General features: G+C 40.1%; 1 protein-coding gene across 7 annotated transcripts in view; it reads left to right on the top strand.

Moving 5' to 3' along the window:
- The window catches only part of BIVM (basic, immunoglobulin-like variable motif containing), a 76,651-nt gene that overhangs the window by 39,231 nt on the left and 16,731 nt on the right, over nucleotides 1-20,689 (top strand). For 5 of the 7 annotated variants that reach the window (XM_026493576.4, XM_048215498.2, XM_057307271.1 and 2 more), the window contains 2 exons: nucleotides 487-583; nucleotides 1,614-3,242. In XM_026493576.4, the coding sequence (XP_026349361.2) occupies nucleotides 487-583; nucleotides 1,614-1,907 (391 nt within the window). In that variant the 3' untranslated portion in view covers nucleotides 1,908-3,242. Of the gene's footprint in view, nucleotides 1-486; nucleotides 584-1,613; nucleotides 6,590-11,439; nucleotides 11,616-13,652; nucleotides 13,769-14,266; nucleotides 14,354-15,650; nucleotides 15,712-18,015; nucleotides 18,160-20,689 lie in introns of those variants that run through there. The other 2 variants (XM_048215495.2, XM_026493573.4) reach the window with 2 other exon arrangements.

Raw genomic sequence — 20,689 nt, 5'->3', positions numbered from 1 at the left:
TATGGATTGTTTCTACTCTAGCCTGCAGGATGTCATGTAGCAGCTTGATACATATGTATTTCTTTGTGAAAGTAACCATTTTAAAACTGAGAATCTTGGCAATAGTTGGTTAAACAGAAAAGTCATAAAAAAAGAATTAAAGCTTGGTAGGTGGAACAATCTTGATATAAGAGAATTAGCGTCATGGTAATATTGTAGCAAGTTGCTCATGTGAAGTGTTCCATTACAGGACGCCTGTGTGGCTCAGCGGGTTGAGCATCCAACTCTTGATTTCAGCTCAGGCCGTGATCTTGGGGTTGTGAGACTGAGCCCTGCATTGGGCTCTGTACTCAGCGCAGAGTCTGCTTGTCCCTCCCCCTGCTCATGTGCTCCCTCTTTCTCAAATAAATAAATAAGTAAATAAATAACATCTTTTAAAAAGATTCCGTTACAATGGTATTTTGTACTTAGAGAAAGGTGTGCTTTATCTTTCCTTTTTCACTATAGGTGGGCAGATATTGTTATTGATCTCAACACTCAAAATCCAGAATATCTAGATATCCGACACTTGGAGAGGGGGCTGCAGTATCGAAAAACAAAGAAGGTAAGAACACAATAGTATTTGAAGATATTTCCCGACCAGCCAAAATGCAGTATTCTACTCAGCACTCTTCAGGTTGTAAATAATAGTAATCCACTTCAGATTCTTAGATAGAAAAGTGAAAATTACTTTCAGGACACAGGGGTATCTTTAGAACGAAAAGGCAAAACTCTAGCCTGGATTCATAAGGGACTGGTATCAGCTAAAAGAATGTCAGTAGGGGCCAAGTAGTTAATCTGTCTCATTCTTTTGGGAGTTGTATGCTATTCTTATCTGATTATTTAGTTCCTATAGATCAGGAACTTCAACTTATATCTCCCTTTGAGATAAGCAGTCTAGACCCACCTGCCTCTGGCCCAGTTCCATAGTTTTGGCCCAGCTTGGGTCAGGTGTTCACTCCTGAGCCAAATGAACTGTGGCCATGAAGCAGAGCCATGTGTACACTAGGGGACTGGGGGACGTTCTCAGGGATAGGTAGAGTCTGTGGATTGACATCCCACTGACATGATGCTACTAACATCAAGAATGTGTAGGAGATAAAAAGAGGAATGATCTTGGTGTTTGAAGATCTTATTTATTTATTTATCTGAGAGAGAGTGAGCGAGTGAGTGTGGGGGGAGGGGCAGAGGAAGAGAGAGAGAGAGAGAATCCCAAGTAAGCTGCACTGAGTGCAGTGCCAGATGCAGGGCTTGATCTCACAACCCTGAGATCATGACCCGAGTCGAAATCAAGAGTTGGCTGCTTGACTGATTGAGCCATCCAAGTGCCCCAAATCTTGGAGTTTGGATTAGGCAATTGGGGAGGTTATAGTGTGTGTGACTGGTGGAGAGGCATATGGGGGGGAAGGTGTTTTGGCTCCTGTGGGCATTGTTATATTTTTGTAAAGGCAGCTGGTCAAGAAAGATGCAGGATAAGGCAATCTGATGATGTCTGTTTTGATGCAGGTGAAGGAGAAAAATAAGGGAATTCATAGGAACCCACATTATTAACACAATTCCTTTTATTTTCTTAACCCAACTTTTTTTCTTCTCAGGTTGGGGGAAATCTGCATTGCATCATAGCATTCCAGAGACTTAACTGGCAAAGATTTGGCCTTTGGAACTTTCCATTTGGAACTGTTCGACAAGAATCACAACCTCCAACACATGCCCAGGGAATTGCCAAATCAGAGAGTGAAGATAACATCTCCAAGAAGCAGCATGGGCGTCTGGGCCGGTCTTTCAGTGCTAGTTTCCATCAGGACTCGGCATGGAAAAAGATGTCCAGTATCCATGAGAGAAGGAACAGTGGCTACCAGGGTTACAGTGATTATGACGGGAATGATTGACCATGCTGGGTACTGAACATCTTGTGTTACACACACTACTGGTCTGTACAAGACTGCAGTAAGACAGTGGAAGATTTCATTAAGTCGACACTAAATAGGAACAGACCTTGTGGTACAAGACGTAACCTTGTAGTTCTCCAGTAAATAAGCTTGTATATGATTATGATGGGTGATTTCAGATATATAAGCAGATAAGCACAGATTACTATCCTTTTAAAGTGAAGAGTTTGAAAACATTATGGACAATTTCACAAAATCCAATAAATCGCATAAAAACAAATCAAACACAAATTCACTTAATAGCATCATGATTTGCAATACTTAAGCATGAAATTATTTCTTATGACTTAATCACCAGACATTTGTTGCAGATAGTTTTATTCCTAAACTCAAAATGTAAGGCACCATCTGCCCTTTTAAACAAAATTGGGGCTGTTGATTTCTAGTTTCCTCTCATGGTTAAAGCTCATTTAAAATTATTTAGTGAATCCAGAATTCTTTTACTTGTAAGCAGTATCTTGCCTGCCTCATTTGTTTCCTGACTAACTTTCTCAGGATCCTCAATAAAGAGGCAAAAGAGAAGACTCAAGAAACTCATCTTTTCTATTGGTGCATTGATTCAGGATATTCTTGACTTTTTTGACTTAGTATCTTACCATCTAATGAAACTTGTTTTGGAATAGAATAAAAGAACGAGTGGGGTCCAAAGTTTCTATATCCAAGGTAATCTGTGAAATGAAATCTTCTGATATTTAATTCGTCCCTCAGCGTGGAGTCCTATGTCGTTAACAGCATTAAAAGATGCATTAGGAATGTTATGTCACTCAGAGGACAAATATCTATATTCCCAACTCTGAGCTGCTTCTTTTTAAAATCTGTACAATTAGCTGTTTGATGTGAGTGTTAAATAGTTCAGAAAGAGTGGATTTCATATGTTTGAGCTCCTCTCTAGTTGATATCAGTTTTTCTTCTGCTGCCAACCTGTGACTTGTTCTTTCATTTCAGGGGCTGTTCCTTGACTCAAATCAGTAACTTGATTATTACAAGGTGCTGAATATGTTGGTAACCATATTGCAATACACCTCAAGGAGAGGGTTCAGATTTATTTTTAAAATATTTTCATTTTCGTTTTTGAATTTTATATCCATTTATCCACTCAGACATGCCTAGCCTACAGACAGGGATATATATTATGAAATGGTCATTTTTTCTGAAGAGAATATTTTGCGTGAAATGCAAAGGACTGAAAGAGATTTGTAGGTTATTGATTTTGTTACTTCACACTGGAACTTTTAAGAAGTTTTCATCAAATAAAGTTTTGTTTTCTACTTTTAATAATGTGAATGTTTTGAACCTTTGTTTTAGGTAGGGAGTACCCTTGGAATTCTGAAGTATGTGACAAGAAACTATCTTGTATCAGACTTTTATAATCAATGAAACAATATACATTATGACTATAATTTTAGATTCCTATGAGACTTTAAAATAGGAAATAGAAAATTAAATTATATTAGCTTGAACCAAAAGAAGTCATTTTTGTAGGTCCAACATGGTTGAATATCAGCAATTTCATAGAGTTCAATGAAACATTTCAGAGAAGAGGTAGATAGAAAGACCCAAGAGGAAAGGAGACAAATGCAACATAAAGAATACAGTGACACCTAAGAAGGAGGGTGAGTTTATACAGATTGCCTATTGGCTGAAAACAATTTTTATAAAAGTCTTGATATATATGATCACTGAATAACTTGATATATAAGGTCATCAGTTATTAAGAGCACATTGAAGTTTATAGAGACTAATTTTCCAAAAACTATGCGCAAGTTACTGCACACTTCTCTTTCAAAATTAGTAACACTCCTGTCAATATTTCTTGGTCACTCTTCTTATGAGTCTCCATAGAAGCACTGAAGGTTCAAAATACTGGTTCTGTACTTGCTAGCTGTATCATCTTGGGCAAGTTAAGATTAATGTTTCTGTGCTTATTTCCTCATTGATAAGGTGGGGATAATAGCATATACTTTATAAATTGTTTTGAAGAATAAATAAGTTAATGCATATACAGTGTTTAGAACAGTGCTTTGCAGATAGTGCTTGCCATTATTACTCCAAAAGATGTGTATTACTGTTCAGAATCTTGAGAGCTCTTTAAGCAGCATCTAAAGGAGGCTGTAAGTCAAATATATACCACTTAGTTACTGTTCCTTCAAAAAATATATTGTATTCAAGAAATGTTGTTCTGGATTTAAGACGACTTACAATACTCAAATGCCTACATTGGCTATTTGCTTTTATCCAGCTCGTAGGCATAACAAAAGTTCATTTAGATCAAATCCTCAAGCTGCTCCTTTCCCCACTACTATGTTGGCCTATCATTAGGCCAGCCTGGTGCAGCAGCTAAAACACATCCAAACTTGCCTTCTCCCAGAAACTAAAGGGGCTCATGCAAGTTGCTCTAGGATCCATCAGTTTGTATAACAGTTTTACCCATAGCATTTTCTCCCTCGGTCATTCACTCAGCAAACTAATTTGAGCACCATTACCCAGTAGGTGTTTCATATTAAATCACTGATCTCAGAATAACCCCAAGAAGAAGATACTGTCTCCATTTCTTCTCACAGTCTCTCATTGGTGAAGAAACTTGCTTAGGATCATAGGGTGTCTTAGTCTATTAGTGCTACCATAACAAAACACCACTGACCGGGGGGTGGGGTGGCTTAAACAACAGAAATTTATTTTCTCATACTTCTGGAGGCTGGAAGTCTGAGATCAGGATGTTGACAGGTTTGGTTTTTCCTTTCTCCTTGGCTTCCAGGTGGCCACCTTCTAGCTATGTCCTCATGGGGTCTTTCCTCTGTGCACACATCCCTGTAGGTTCACCCTCAGAGCCTCATTTTAACTTAGTCACCTTTAAAAGGCCCTATCTCCAAATACAGTCACATCCTGAGGTGCTGGGGTTTAGGACTTTAACATACAAATTTAGGAGGTGAACACAACCGAGCCCACTAACACAGGGTTATTATATGGCTCAGAGAGGATTTGGACCAAAGGCTGCCTGACTTGGGAGGAAATTCTTTCAGGAGGGTGCAAGATACACCAGACAGCTTTAAGACTAGAGGCTGAAAGAGGTCATTTAGGCAGTATTTATGGAACACCTGCTAAGCGTCTGGAGTGTGTGTGTTGGGGGGGGGGGGGCAAAAATTGAATAGGCAATTATGTTAACCTCTGTAAAATACAACTAGGAACTAATTCTGGAAATTACTCCACAGATGAAGGAAATGCAAAAAGGCACTTCATACAATGGCTTTGCTAAAAATTAATTTTTGATAGCTCTGTCATAAAGGGTTCCTTTTAACAAAATCACCTCCTCATTTAAATCAACCTTTCCATTGAGCTTGAATTTCGTTTCAATACTTCAAATTAGAACCAGTATGTATGATAAGGTTATCATTTATTGAAGAGTAGTGGTAAGTAGTCTATATACATCACCTCTGATCCTAGGTAACACAGCCTGCAAAGATTGGTTTTATACTCAGTTTGCAAAGGAAGAAACAAGTTCTTAACAAACGTTACTTGAACAATGCTGAACACTAAGACGTGGTGGTGTGGTCGGGATCTGACTCTGGGCCTGAGGGTTCCAGAGCCACCGCCTTTCCAAGAGCTACTCCGATAATTAAGTTTCTCGTCATTTCTGACCTGCAAGCCGTGAAATCCTAAATTTAAACGCCAGAGAAAACCAAACTATATTTCAAGGGTTAAGACTTTTAAAAGGTGCTTAACTTAAAATGATACCCTATTATATCTAGCTACTACAAGTTACCAGACAAAACACTTATTAGTTTAACAACTCCAGCAAAGCAACCACCTTTCTGTTGTCGCCTCTCGGGTAAAACAGTACTTGGTATTTAGAGTCTGCAGAACTGGCGGCTGGTGGGGAAAAACTGATACGCAGAGGAGACGCAGAAAACTGTCATCTCAGCAAGTAGATACCCTGCGCATAGTTTTAACGTTTGCTGCGACAGAATGCCAACGTGGAATAACAAGCTCGGGAACGCAAGCTCGGGAATAACACAACACAAACGCTGGGACCGAACCGCCCCCTCCCTTCAGGAATGAAAAGGCGCAGCAAATATACGTAGTGCCGGGAGGCGGGGCTTCCGGCTTGAGCATCGTATTAGACGGAAGCCGAGAGGCCCCATTTCGCGTGGGTTTACGCACTAACTCAAGAAGACAGGTTGTGTCGGGGGACCAGCTTCTGGCTGTTTACCTCACTTGCGCTGTCCTCTCACGCTGCTCTTCCGTTAAGAGTGCTTACATTTGGTCCAAACCTTGGGCGAGAGGAGGACCTGCTCCTTCCCGACGCCGGCCATTCTCTGGTCCTGCCTTTCTTCCGTGAGGCAGTGTCAGCCGCCAGGAAGTACCGTTCTCGCCTGTGCCGGTTCGCCCTGGGAAACCGCATGCTCTGAATTATTTTCCATCTTCTGTGGGTGGGAGCAGGGGGAGCTTTGCCTGGCCCCGGCGGCGGTGCAGGCTGTGGTAGAATTGGAATAGAAGGCCTCCCGCGACCCCGCCCCCGACTGTCGCTGGGGGCCACATGGGAGTCCACGGGCTCTGGAAGCTGCTGGAGTGCTCCGGGCGGCAGGTCAGCCCGGAGACGCTGGAAGGGAAGATCCTCGCCGTGGGTATCCTTAACGTGTTCTTGGGTGCAGAGATTCGCGTCAGGTGTTGGCTCACTCTGGGCTTCCCCCCCTGAGCGCAGAATGGTGTTGGTAGGATGACAGTCCTACTCGGGGTGGCAGTAACATCTCCTTCACGACGTTTTCTTTCTCTGAATGTCTGCTCGTCCCTGCTTTGCAGTCACGCCACGCGGGGTTGGAGTCTTCAGTTTTCATCACTTACAGGCAGTACTTTACGCCGCTCTTTGCTTTCGTTCTCTCATCTGGAAAGTGGAGGTGATAATAGTATCTACACAGGGTTGGTATGAGAAATAAAGGGGCTATATAAGTAAAAGGAGCTAGCCTAAAAGTATCCCTGCTGGGAGGTCAGCGTGGAGAAAATGAAGTGGACTTCCCGCCGGTGGTTTGCCTGCTGTCCTGGGTCCTGCTCCACTTAGGTTTGTTAGAAGAAGGATCGTATGGACAGGTGTTTGACCTTTTTTCTTTTTTAAAGGTAACTTTTATTATGAGTTTTGGAATAGGAAATTGATGGGGTACAACACTGGAAAGATATAAAAATGTACACAGGGTTTTGTTTTGTTCTGTTTTTTTTCCTCCCAGGCTCTTTGATGGACTTTGAAAGGACTGTCGTTTGTGTATATGTCTGGCTGGTTTGGTGTCTTTGTAATTAAATGTTTTTCTTTTTTATCAAAACATGTGAATACTGTTTCTGAAATTTTGGTCTTTTTATACGTTAAGCATTCTCCTCTTCCTCCTCCTCCTCCTTTTTTGAGTGGCTATTCTGTTCTGCAAGCTGGTGGTACCTTAGGCCAATTCCCTATGTGGGAACCTGTGAGCCTAGTTCATAAACGAGGTGAGGAGAGAGTCATGTAAATAATTGCTGTCGGTGGTAAATGAAGTTTAAGAATAGAGGGGAATTCTGCGGAAGGAGCCACTGAGAGAGGAGCAATTATTTAGTATGGAGACAACTTATACGTAATGGGACACTGGTAATTTTTCAAATAAAGTTAAGATGATATTTTCTGCAGTGTGAATAATCTTGAAATACATCCGTAATGGGTTTGGGCTTGCTTTAAAGTTTTTATGCGCGATACCTTGCGTAGGGGAAAGGGAAAGAGGGGGTGGGGGTGGGGGTGGTGTGTGTGTGTGTGTGTGTGTGTGTGTGTGTGTGTGTGTGTGTGTGTAGCGCATGTGCTATTGCTGCCCTCTAGTGGTTCCTCAAATCACTGATTTCTAAAGATTTTCTTCATAGACCTGTATGTGAAGGAAAGCACAGTTTTCAGTGACAGGAACCCTTCAAATTGCAGCAAAGACTTAGGCATTTTATGTTGTAGCCCCTATGAAGAATTAATAATTTGTAAAATCATTAAGATGACGCATGAAGCTCAGCATTCTAATTTTTTAGGAAGTTGTCCGAAGTAAGGAAGTTAAAGCATTTAATTTAGAATTTAGATGATCTATTTTTAGATGATTCAGGAGCTCTTTTGGGACATGAAGTAATTTTCATGAGGTTATTAAGTTTTTCTCAAAGAACAAATCATTTAAAGAGGACTGTCAAAGATCTCCAGTTATAATCTTATACATATGTATGTGTATAAATATATATATGTAAAAAGAGAATATTTGATTACTGTTTTATAATTGATTTTGCTTTGTTTCATTTTCATGGGAATTTGAATTCAAATATCTGACCTATATTCCATTTTTTGTCTTACTTGTTAAGAAATTATCTATGACATACTAGGTTCATAATTTACTCTTGAATCCCTAAAATACAGTTTTTAAACCATCTGTAGGTGAGTGCCTTTGTTATTTATACAATCTAAATGTGTCCAATAATAATTAACAGTTGAACTTTTGTCTCTTATGGACCTTAACATTTGTGAAATGCATTTAAGTTGATTAGCAAAATATTACACTTTCTTTAGGCTATGTAAACTAACGAATATTAAATTGTAAGGCACCTAACAATAGAACTAAAGTAATTTATCTTTCATTTCAAAATGTTATTGATCCTTTGGGTTTTTTCTATAAAATGATCTAGCTTTGCTGTGGATTTAACTTTTTTCCAGCCCTGGGACAAATTTAATGTTCCTTTTTTTTAAAAAAATAAACTTACTGAAATTAGACAAGTCAAATTATGCAAATATTTTCAGAATGGCTAGTGTTACATATATTTTAAAAAATAATTTCAAGCTGGAACTTTCAACCCTGGTTGAGACTACCTATGATTAATAATAATAATAAAAGAAGACCCATTATAGTCTCTAGTATTTAGAATTTTAGGCATATGTATGTTAGCAATCTGTGTTTTAAAAGCTTTATATCCAGTTCAAAAGGATAGCAGAAGTTGAGAGCCCCTGATCTGAAATTTGATTTTCTCATTGATTATAACATTTAAAGTACTGGTTTAAGTGGAAACTTAATCCTGTACAACAGTGTAGCAACAAGAAAAAAGCCAAACAGAAATATTTATCCAATACAGTGCAGACCTAAGTCCTTTAGGAAACTAGTTTTAAAACTAGTTATAATAGCCCTAGTAAAAGGTAAGACAATGAGAAGTGGTAGGATAAAGGATCTACCTTGGAAGTAGGATTTGGTGTTGACTTAGCTCTGCACTGACCCCCCAGTCTTGTCCTTTTACTCTGCTCTATTTACTTTTTTGTATTATATAACCATATGTATTATAGTATATCTATAATACATAGATTATGTATCTATTACTTCATTTTTTTCTTTTTTATTGTTAGTCTTCCCCATTAGAGTGCAAGTTTCTTGGAGATGGACACCCTATCTGTTTTGTTCAGGGGTATGTTGTTTGCTGTACTATCCCAAGACCTTGGGATCTTGGATATGCTGGCATATAGTAGCACTCAAATATTGGAATGAATATAATAATAGCTTGCTTTCCACTAGTTATTTTGTAACAGTGTTTACTGAGTTAAGTGTTGATGGGCCTAATTTGTTTTATGGTTATAAATTAGGTAATGTACATTCATTTAAATACTTAACTGTTCAGCCCATTAATAGCAAGTATTTGTTGCCTCCTATATGTCCTGTGAAAGGGAGAGTAGTGCACAGAAGTGTGGGCCAGACAAGGCATGGAGCTCGTGGTTTGGTTTTTGCCTCCGTTAGATTGTAAACTCCGCAAGAGCAAACCCTTTGTTTTGTTCACGGCTGTATCCCCAGTGGAATTTCTGCCACATAGTAAGCAATACATTTTTGAATAGGAGTGTATAAGTGGAGATGCTTATCTGGGCTGAGGAAGTGACCCATAGACTGAGACTTATGAGTCAGAGATAACTAAGCTAAGAGAGGGAGAAACTCAGGCAGAGGAAGGAGCCTGTGAGAAGACCCTGGAGGCAGGAAGGGTCTACCTTCAAGGTAAATTAAAAGGTGGATTTGATAAAACCTGGTTGTTTTTGGATGAGGGGAGCGTAGGGGATGACGTTCAGCTTTCTGGCTTCGGTGAGGGGGGTTGACATTCACTGCAATGGGGGCATAAGCAGCCTGGTAGAAAAGACATGGAGAGGGGGCAAACCATAAGAGACTCTTAACTCCAGGGAACAAGCTATGGGTTGCTGGGGGGCGGGGGATGGGGTAAGTAGGTGATGGGCATTAAGGAGGGCACCTGATGTAATGAGCACTGGGTGTTATATGCAACTGATGAATCACTAATTCTACCCCTGAAACTAATAGTGCACTGTATCTTAACTAAATTGAATCTAAATAAGAAAAAAATAAAATACGTGGAGTTCAGTTTTGATCATGTCAAGTTGGGAATGTCTGCAAGGCATCAGGTAGAGATGTTGACTAGGCCATCTAGTCTGGGAGTGAGGACAGGGCCTGGGGCAGCCTGAGCACATGGAGAGGGTGTGGTGGGGGGTTGCTAAGGTAGCCCATGCAGCGGGAGGAGGGGAGGGGCCCGCAGGAGAGCTCTGCTGAAGTTGTCCTGCTTGAGTGGTGAGTTAGAGGAGCGAGCAGAGAGACTGACAGCAGGAAAACCAGCAGCTCCACATCCCTTGTCTTATGGACAAATAGGAAGTAATTTGGTAAGAAGCAGTTTTTACAAAAGTTAAATATAAGAAAACTCCCAAGAAAACATAAATTACTTCTAATTATAGAAGACGTAAGTATTGTTAATATTTTGGCATCTGAACTTCTAGTTTTCTATATTTAACATAGCACCTATGTTATAAAATGTAAGTTATACATTCCATAGTTTTGTAACCTGTTTTGTGTCCTTTAATATTTTGTGACTGTCTTTCTTATCACTATAGATGCTTCTGTAGCTTCCTTTTTTGAGGGCTATTTGATATTCCAGCAAATTGGTATATCACAATTTAGTTTAAGTAAAGATCTGTTGAAAAACTTTTACATTGTTTTTCATATTTTCATCACTGCAGACATTCTTAGAAGTAACTCTTACTGTGAATCTATGATGATATTCTGAGAATAAATGTCTGGAAATAGAAGTACTAAAACAGAATGCCAGTTTTTATATTTTTTGCTATTAATTACCAAATTGTTCTCCAAAAGGGTTGTGCTAATTTACTAAAATTCTGTAGAGAGTATTAGGTTTTTTTTAAAGAAGCAAGTGTTTGCAATTTGATTTTTTAAAGGACACATCTGTCAATGTAATGTTTTAAAATTCAGCCTGCAAACAGTAGTAACAAGGGCTCAAATAAAGTTAATGGATTTTAGGCAGATTCCATCAGGGCTAAACATTTTTTTCAATTTCACATGAACTGTGATGGCCTAGTTTTAATGTTTAGATGATGATAGTTATTGGGAAGTTAAAATCTTGGGGATGAGGGAAGAAATTCCAAAATACTTTCCTTTAACAATTCTACCAGATATCAGCATTTGGTTAAACCAGGCGCTAAGAGGAGTCCGGGATTGCCATGGGAACTCAATAGAAAACGCCCATCTTCTCACTTTGTTTCATCGGCTCTGCAAACTCTTATTTTTTCGAATTCGTCCTATTTTTGTGTTTGATGGGGATGCTCCACTGTTGAAGAAACAGACTTTGGTAAGAGTCATCTGTTTTTTGTTTTCGTTTTTTTCCTTTCTGCATTATTAGAAGGAAAGAAAAGTTCATGTAGAATTTTAATCTTCTCTTTAGAATTTTGGAAGCCAAGACTTATTTTGACGTATATCCAACTTAATTTCAACTTTCTTTAAGTTTATCTTGAACAGTCAACACTTTTTCCTTTAAAAAAGGATTATTTGTGAGACTACGTCCTGGGTGCAATGATGAATTTCAACTTTTAATAGAACTACTTAAATTCTTACAATCGAGAGTTTTCCTTTTAGAGTATCTTCTTAGGTGTCCTACCTTAGGTGTGCTTGGGTTTCAGCTATGCTCCCGAGCATGAGTGTGATAGAGAGCTTGTGGGGAAATGCGTCCCTGAATCTGAGATCCTGGGTCCTCAGTGTTTAAAGAGTAATTGGATTTTATGTCGTGCCAGGTGTGACAAAAGTGGATTGATGAGGAAGGAAATTGGCCAGGATATAAAAGAATGACATTGAGTTTCTTTATTCTGAAAGTAGTTTAAAACAATGTTGGAACAAAGTTGTGAACTTTGGAGTAATTGTGTACCCCTCCCCCATGGTAGCACCCATTTGTAATAAGACTTTCACGTGTTGAAAATGCCAGCTCATCACTTCATACTCACACCAGACAGACATTGTCTAATTAAGTGAGAATGTAGGAGAAATGTTAGGATTGATAAATGCTTGGGGACATTTGTTCCCTCAGGAAAAGGTCTAGACTTGTGTGTTGCAGTTTTAAATTATCCAAGGCACATTCTGTCAGGTACTCCTTGGAAGGATTAGGCAGGAAAAAGGAACTCCAGAATTTATTTATCTATTAGTAAACAACATCTCCCCAGTTTCCCAGCCCCATGATAACGATGTTAGCTAACACTACTGTAGTAATCATTTTGTAATATATAAATGTACCAAATCGACACATTGTACACCTTAAACTTCTACAGTGTTATAGGTCAGTTATATCTTAATTTAAAAAAAAAAAAGGAGGCGCCTGGGTGGCACAGCGTTTAAGCGTCTGCCTTCGGCTCAGGGCGTGATCCTGGCGTGATGGGATCGAGCCCCACATCAGGCTCCTCCGCTATGAGCCTGCTTCTTCCTCTCCCACTCCCCCTGCTTGTGTTCCCTCTCTCGCTGGCTGTCTCTATCTCTGTTGAATAAATAAATAAAATCTTTAAAAAAAATAAAAATAAAAATTAAAATTAAAAATTAAAAAAAAAGGAAAAGAATGTTTTGGTATTTCCCCCTTATATTCCACCATAAGCATGGAGAGTATTCCATTTTTTCCTACGTGGACATTTCTTATAAGATATGTCTGTACATTTTAGGATTTCTTATGATATAGTCTTGAATGTTAAGGGACAGAGTGGCATGTAAGTAACTTATTTTTTTATTTTTATTTTTATGTTTTTTGAGAGAGAGAGAGAGAAAAGAGAAAGAGCAGGGTGAGGGACAAAAGCAGAGGGAAAGAGAATCTCAAGCAGACTTCCTGCTGAGCATAGAGCCCGACATAGGGCTTGATCCCACGACCCATGAAATAATGATCTGAGTCAAAGTCAAGAGTCAGACGCTTAACTGACTGAGCCACCCAGGTGTTCCAAGTAATGTATTTTTTATAAAGACCAATATCAGAAATTTGTTTTGGCATAACAGTGACATCTTAAAAGAGTACATTAATATAATAATCCCTTTTGAGAAACATTTATTTAATTAGATATTATTAAGTTGTAGGCCTCTTGGGGACATTGAAGGCTATCTAAAAGAAACTGAAAGTAAATTAATAGTTTCCCAAATACTGTATCCTAGCCAGTCCATTTAGTAGTAGGTAGATGGAGACTCAGTGTCCTTTATGTACCAGAAATGTGAACATACCCACTGATATGACAGTTTGGAGGAAATACTAAAGTAGTCATAGTCTGAAAACTCAGGTAAACCAAATTCTGTGGAAAAAAGTCACAGAAATGTTTTTAATATACTAATACCCTGAAACAGAATCCTGTGTCCTTTGTTTTCACAGGCTAAGAGAAGGCACAGAAAGGATTTGGCAACCACTGACTCCAGAAAAACTACAGAGAAGCTTTTGAAAACATTTTTGAAAAGACAAGCTATCAAAACTGCCTTAAAAAGCAAAAGGCAAGAGGCAAATTACATTAATATTAAGGATTAAAAGCTTTTAATTGTCGCCTTGGATTCCTGTGGTTCCCTTTCCCTGATTTTAACTTGGCAGATAACAGATGATGAAGTCAGAGGGATAAGTGGGCCCATTTAACCCAGTAATTGGAAGTTGTGAAAATTCCCTGTTCGGTGAGAGTCAGCTTGAATATGGAGAGAGAAAAGCCATAGTATTGTGTTGCCTGCACTTTGTACTTTTATAAGGTGGGTCTCTGTGCCTGTAGTTGAGGCCCTGGCCGAGGTGCTGGGAGCCACAGTGAGCTTCCCCTTTCTCTTGAGGCCACGCTTGCTTCCCACAGCAGCAGCCTGGGCAGGCGGGACAGCAGAAAGAAGCCTGTTACAGCCCCGTGTTTTTCTACTTCTCCCCCCTCAGCAGGGCTTGTGTAATCAGTGGGGGAGTCTTCCTGACTCAGTCCTCTTTCCCATTACCTCTGCTTAACGTCTGTGTGTGCTTTTCAGAGATGAAGCCCTCCCCAGTCTTACTCAAGTTCAAAGAGAAGATGACATCTATGTTTTGCCACCTTTACAGAAGGAAGAAAAAAATAGGTAAATGTTTAACTATTTAAAAATAGTAATTGTGTGTATATTCAGACAGATTTCAAACCTTTGTGTTTTTATCTACATGTAAGGCACGTGGGAATTAATGCATCTACAAATGCATTCTTGACACCTTTTAGAATGTTTCAAAGACTAAATTTTTTAGTGATTAACTTGTCCTTGTGTTTTGGTGGTTTGTGCTGGTGTGTCTCTCTTCATTCTGCAGATCTGGTGTTAGCACTGTTCGTGTGTAATTCCTGAAGATGTGGATTTTCACATTTCCTACCCTCTGCTTATACGTGCTGTCTCTGTTTCTCATCCTGTGTCTTCTGTCTCTCACCACCATGCTGCCAGTCCACACACAGCGTCCTCCTTGCTAAATCCACTGACACTTTGCAGGTGTTAGCTTACTGTACTTTTTAGCTGCACGTGACTCGGCATCTCTGCCGTCCTGCTGTCTGGGAACCTCTCCGGCCACTCCTTCTCAGGCTCCTCTCTCTGGCTCGCTGTTCATGGTCAGCTGCTTCTGTGGCTGAAGTGCAGGTGGAGGGCCCAGCAGTGTGTCCCAGGGGTTCCTGAGACACCAAGTGGCTTTTGAAGCAGGCCAGTTCTGTTTCTCTTCATCAATGCCACCATCCTCCTTGCTCGAAGTACCGTAAAGGCTTCCACACTTCTTTGTCTTTGTCTTTGATCTTTGCCTTTCGCTGGAACCCCTACCCACCAAGTTCAGTCTGCTTTGTGGTGTAGAATCTGTTAAAACCCAAACCTGATAATGTCATTTCAGAGCTTGAAACACTTCCTAGCATCTCATTTCTTTGGGATAAAACTTCAACGCCTTAATCACATGCTTCTCCAACCTCACCAGGCCCTCTTTGTATTGTCTCCAGGCAGGCTTGCTTTCCCTTGTGTCCAGATGTTTATAGAACATAGTGTTTCTGCCTGGAACACTTGTCTCCATGAACTTTCCCCAGACCCTACAACTAGATCTCTCTCTTATTTGTGGCTAAGTCCAAGCAGTGCAATTGCCAGAGATTCCAGGAAACTTTAGGGACGCCCCCCCATTGGAGAGAGGTGACTCCCCTTATTGTATCTTTAGCAACCTGCTCCTCCCTTGCGATGGATGTCCTCAGATCATATTGTAATTGCTCCCTGGAACATGTCCCCTCCCGACTGCGGGAACAGTGACAGCGTGTGTCATGCTGTCTGATTCACCATTGTAGCCCCTAGAACTCGTGGCCCCTTGCCTCCAGAGATATTTTTATAATCATTAAATCATAGATACTGTAAATGTATGCTTGACTTTCAGTTCAGAAGAAGAAGATGAAAGAGAATGGCAAGAAAGAATGAGTCAAAAACAAGCATTACAGGTACTTATGTAATTTTTGAATTCAGAGTATATTCTGTTATTTGAAATGAATGACATGAAAATGAATAATGAGGTAGTATGGATTTATGGACGTTCCTGATAAAAAATAGACACATACCTTCTTTATTGTGTGTGTGTGTTTACGTGCGTGCATATGTATAAATGTACAAATACGTAGGCACCATACACATTTGTATGGCATTTACCATTATGCCTGTCTGGATATCCAAAATAAGCCATCTTTCTTTTACAACCAACCAACTAAATAATAAGTATAAATAGTAATACATACTTGCATAAAAATATAGAAAACGTACCACCCACAAATAACTTCAAGTAACATTTTGGTATAAGCCCATTCTCCTGCCCCTCTCCTTATGGTGGAATATCTGTGTGTGTATTTGGGTATGTGTATGCATGTCAGGTGTGCATGTGTGTACATATATGTAAGTGTATGCCTGTGCTTCTGTTCCAGTTATCCATTGCTGTGTAACTTGGTGGCTTGAAAATGGTTGTTTATTATCATGCTCTCGCTGAGCTCAGGGAGGCAGTCCTGTCTGCACGGCTCCTGTGTAAATGCAGGCTGACCATAGCTGGGGCTGGAGTCCCCTCCGAGGCTTCCTTACTCACATGTGTTCCAAGGGCAGGCATCCCAAAAGCAGGTGCCTGGTGGGAGGGACCCTGTGGCCTTTTCTAGTCAGTTTTGGACGGAGCGCAGCCTCCCTTCCTACGCATTCGGTCTGTGAGAAGCCGGTCAGTGAGGCCAGCCCTTATTTTAGGGGAAGGGATTAGATGAAAAGAGGTGTCAGAGAACCCGTGGTCATGTTTTAATACCACCACCACGGGGCGCCTGGGTGGCTCAGTCGGTAAGCGTCTGCCTTCAGCTCAGGGCGTGATCCCGGTGTCCTGGGATTGAGCCCTGTATCAGGCTCCCTGCTCCGCTGGGAAGCCTGCTTCTTCCTTTCCCACTCCCCCTGCTTGTGTTCCCTTCCTCGCTGGCTGTCTCTGCCAAATAAATAAATAAAACCTTTAAAAAAAATAAAAAATAAATAAAAAAATAAAACCACCACCACACATATTTTAATGAATGACATTTTTACAACTTGAGGTTGTACTGTAATATACAAGCTTTTAGAGATTTTTCAAGTTTCTTGAATAGTGGATAACATTCTTTGATTCCCAAGTTAATTGGTTTTTGTATGTTCCTGTTATTTTGGTGCATCTGGAGAAGGACTTTTGAGCTACAACCTCAGGTTCCTTCAACTTGTAGAGGTTCTGCGTCATCAATACAGCAAATGACAGCCGTCTTGGTGAAGACCACGACCACTGTGGTCAGAAAGACCAGTGTTAAGTCCAGGCTCTCCTGTGCACTCGCCATGTGATCTTAGACAAATTAACTTCTCCAAGGCTCCCCCCCCTTTTTTTGTAAAACAAAAGTAATAATTATGCCTTCCTCAGAGGGCTGATGGGAACATTAAGGTTTTCCCTTCGTATGGGGAAAGCATGGGGTGTTCTGAGCGTGACTGGCCTGTCCTAAGTGCTGGCTGGTTTGCACACACACGTACAACATACCTACCTACAGGAAAGCAAATTGTATTATTTTATTTTCTTTACTAATGAAGAGTTTTTGGTAATTAGTTAAAATTTAGAGAAGTTTTATGCTTTTTCATGCCCGCAAATTTCTCACTTGTCTTCACTTTTGATTATAGGTTAAGAGCAAAACAGAAGTAATCTAATTAGGGGCATTACAGATATTTTTCAAATTCGTAAGGCTCATCCCTGCCTTAGGGTCTTTGTACTTGCTGTTCCTACAGCCTGGGACGTCCTGATCAGTCTTGTTGGTATCTTTCAAGTCCCTGCTCACATGTCATTTTTTAATGAGGTCTTCTTTATCTATCAAGTAAATGTTTTCTCTCTTCCTGTTTTCCTAATCAACTCTCTTATCAGATTAACCTGCTTTATTTTCTTGTTCATGTATTTCTTTGTTTGGTTATTCTATGTCTTACTCTACCCTAAGAGTAGGGACCTTATCTGGCATGATCTTCACAGCACCCTAGCACCTAGAACAGTGCCTGGCACATTAGGGGTGTCTGGTAAGTATTTTTTCTTTTGAGTGAATCAGTGAGTGAATGGCTGTATTCCCTAATCTGCCTATTTGCTGATGCCTATTGCAGATTATGTACGACTGTGTTTAGTCTATTGTAGATTTTGTAGAACTATTTATCGTAAGTGCAGTAAATATCAGGATAAATAGAATTAAGTGTACAAAATGTAAATTTCATGGTTACGTTTTTACTCTTTACAGGAAGAGTTCTTTCATAATCCTCACGCCATAGATATTGAGTCTGAAGACTTCAGCAGCCTGCCTCTTGAAGTAAAGCATGAAATCTTGACTGATATGAAAGAATTTACCAAGCGAAGAAGAACCTTATTTGAAGCAATGCCAGAGGTGAAATATACAACAGCACATTAATGCTTAGAATGCTCTAATGCTTAGAGCTTCAGCAAAATTTTTTATTAGAAAAAAGAGGAAATTGATAAGTATTACATATAGAATATCTGTTTCCAGTAAACAGCATTTGTGTCTCAGAGAGTCTATGAAGCATCATATATTTATAAGTTTGAACTTATACATATTTCTTCAAAGAAGCCTTTTGACTTTCCACTTAAGACCAGGTCTTGCGAAACCTGGGTGGCTCATTCAGTTAAGGTTCTGACTCTTGATTTCAGCTTGGGTCATGATATTGGGATTGTGGGATCGAGCCCCTGCATTAGGCTCCATGCTCAGCGCGGAGTCTGCTTGAGATTCTTTCTCTCCCCCTCCCCTCACTTGTGTGCTCTCTCTCTCTCAAATAAATAAGTCTGTAAAAAAATAAAATAAACACCAGGACTTATCTCCTGCTGTGTGTTCTCGTAACACTGAGTAATGTCTCTTTATGGTTCTTAGCATCCAAATGTGCCTGTTTTGCTCACTTCTGTATTTTCAGCATCTTTCACATAGTATGTGTTCAGCATATGCTTAGTGGCTCAATTCTTAGGTTAGTTCATAAAAGTTATTTTAACTCATAATATACATTGTAGAATACTAATAGTAATATGGAATCTAATCTAACTTGAAATTCCAGGTGTCTCTTCTTTGGCTGCAGGCCTAGAAATGCAGTTGAACCTTTACTTTCACTCTTCCTCTTTCTGGACAGTGGTAATAGGGAATTCAGTGGTAAATTCTTCAACTTGGAGCATCTGCTGGTGGCTCCACAGCCACAGAAACTTGGAGCAGGTGATGTGCAGAGTTGGGGTCAAGCTTGTCTCCTGATCATGCTACAGCAGTAATTACTACTGCTTTTAGTGGGTGAATGAGCTTTGTTTTCCTTTCTACTGCTACCACCTGTTATTTCTCACATCATTCTCTAACTCACTGTAGGACAGAATATACATTTTGCAGCAGCATTATTCCTAATGAATGGATGTAGTGGGTTTTTTTGTACAAACTTTTGAACATTTCTTAATTTGGTACCAAAATATGAAAAAGGCAGGTATTTCTTTCCTTATCAGACCTTTTTTTTCCACGAACAGTGTGAACATAGGAAAATGCTAAGGTGCACAGAAATGATATGGGAAGGACAGAGGTAAATTTATTTTTATTTCATTTCATTTCATTTCAGGGGAAAAATCCAGGCTTAGGCTATGTATCAAGCACTTTATTTCTTAAGTGTGAAAGGATCTCTGGTTGGCCTTTGAGGAAGTAGAAATTGGGTTATGTAAACAACATTGGGAAGGCATGGGAAGAAGGGAGATGGTCCCTAATGATTTGCTCCCTTTTGTTCTCTTCCCATCACCATGGAGCCTGGGATCGGTAGATGGTAGGGTAGAGGGTAGTGTGGCTATAGCCCGTGGGCTACAGCCCATGGGACCTGTAATTCTGATAGGGAAGGGAGGGTCTGAGTCATCCAGGTTGGACCTTTGTATCATCTGTACATTGGGCAGATGCAATATTGAGAATAGTAATGATGGTAAGTAATAACATAATAGCAATAAAAGCAGTGTAGGGTTGGCAGCCTGTTTTTTTTTTTTTTTTTTTAAGATTTTATTTATTTATTTGACAGAGAGACAGCCAGCGAGAGAGGGAACACAAGCAGGGGGAGTGGGAGAGGAAGAAGCAGGCTCCCAGTAGAAGAGCCTGACATGGGGCTCGATCCCAGAACGCCAGGATCACGCCCTGAGCCGAAGGCAGCGCTTAACGACTGAGCCACCCAGGTGCCCCAGCCTGTTTTTGATCCCACATCTACCACTTACTAGCCTTGCAGCTCTAGGGAGGTTACTTAACCTGTTTGTCTCAGCTTCTTCATTTGTAGACTAGAGATAATGATGTATGTCTCATGGGGTGGTTGAAAATAAAATGGGATAATACACATAAAAGCTCCTAGATGAATTCCTTCATAGAAAATGCTTGATAAATGTTGACTATTATCATTAATAACTGACTGCTATGAATTATTAGGTGTCTTTTATGGGTCAGGGACTGTGCTGGGCACTTGCATATTTTTTTGTAAGATTTATTTACTTATTAGAGATTGCGCACGACAGAGCATGAGTCAGGGAAGGGGCAGAGAATCCTCAAGCAGACTCTCCCCCCCCCACCCCCCCACCCGTGAGTGTGGAGCCTGTCTAGATTTCACAACCTGTGAGATCATGACCTGAGCTGAAACCAGGAGTTGGACACTCAGGTGACTGAGCCACCAGCTGCCCCACTTTACTTGCATATTTACTTGCATTCCAGAAGGTTGTCTGTTCATTAAGCCGTAATCAAAATGTCACAGTGCTTGGCATGCATTACTGCTTAATAAATGTTTTTTGAGTGGATGATGAAGTCACAAACAGTATGCATGATTTCTTTTCTTTTGCCTAAATCTTTTTGTTTTAAAGACTTTTTTCATAAGGTGGTTACAGTTTTTTCCTAGTATTCAGATTTTACTGTTATG

Source organism: Ursus arctos, unplaced genomic scaffold (assembly GCF_023065955.2).
Source record: "Ursus arctos isolate Adak ecotype North America unplaced genomic scaffold, UrsArc2.0 scaffold_10, whole genome shotgun sequence".
NCBI lineage: Eukaryota > Metazoa > Chordata > Mammalia > Carnivora > Ursidae > Ursus > Ursus arctos.
The sequence above is the reverse complement of the archived record's forward strand: the minus strand, read 5'-3'. Positions and strand labels throughout refer to the sequence as shown.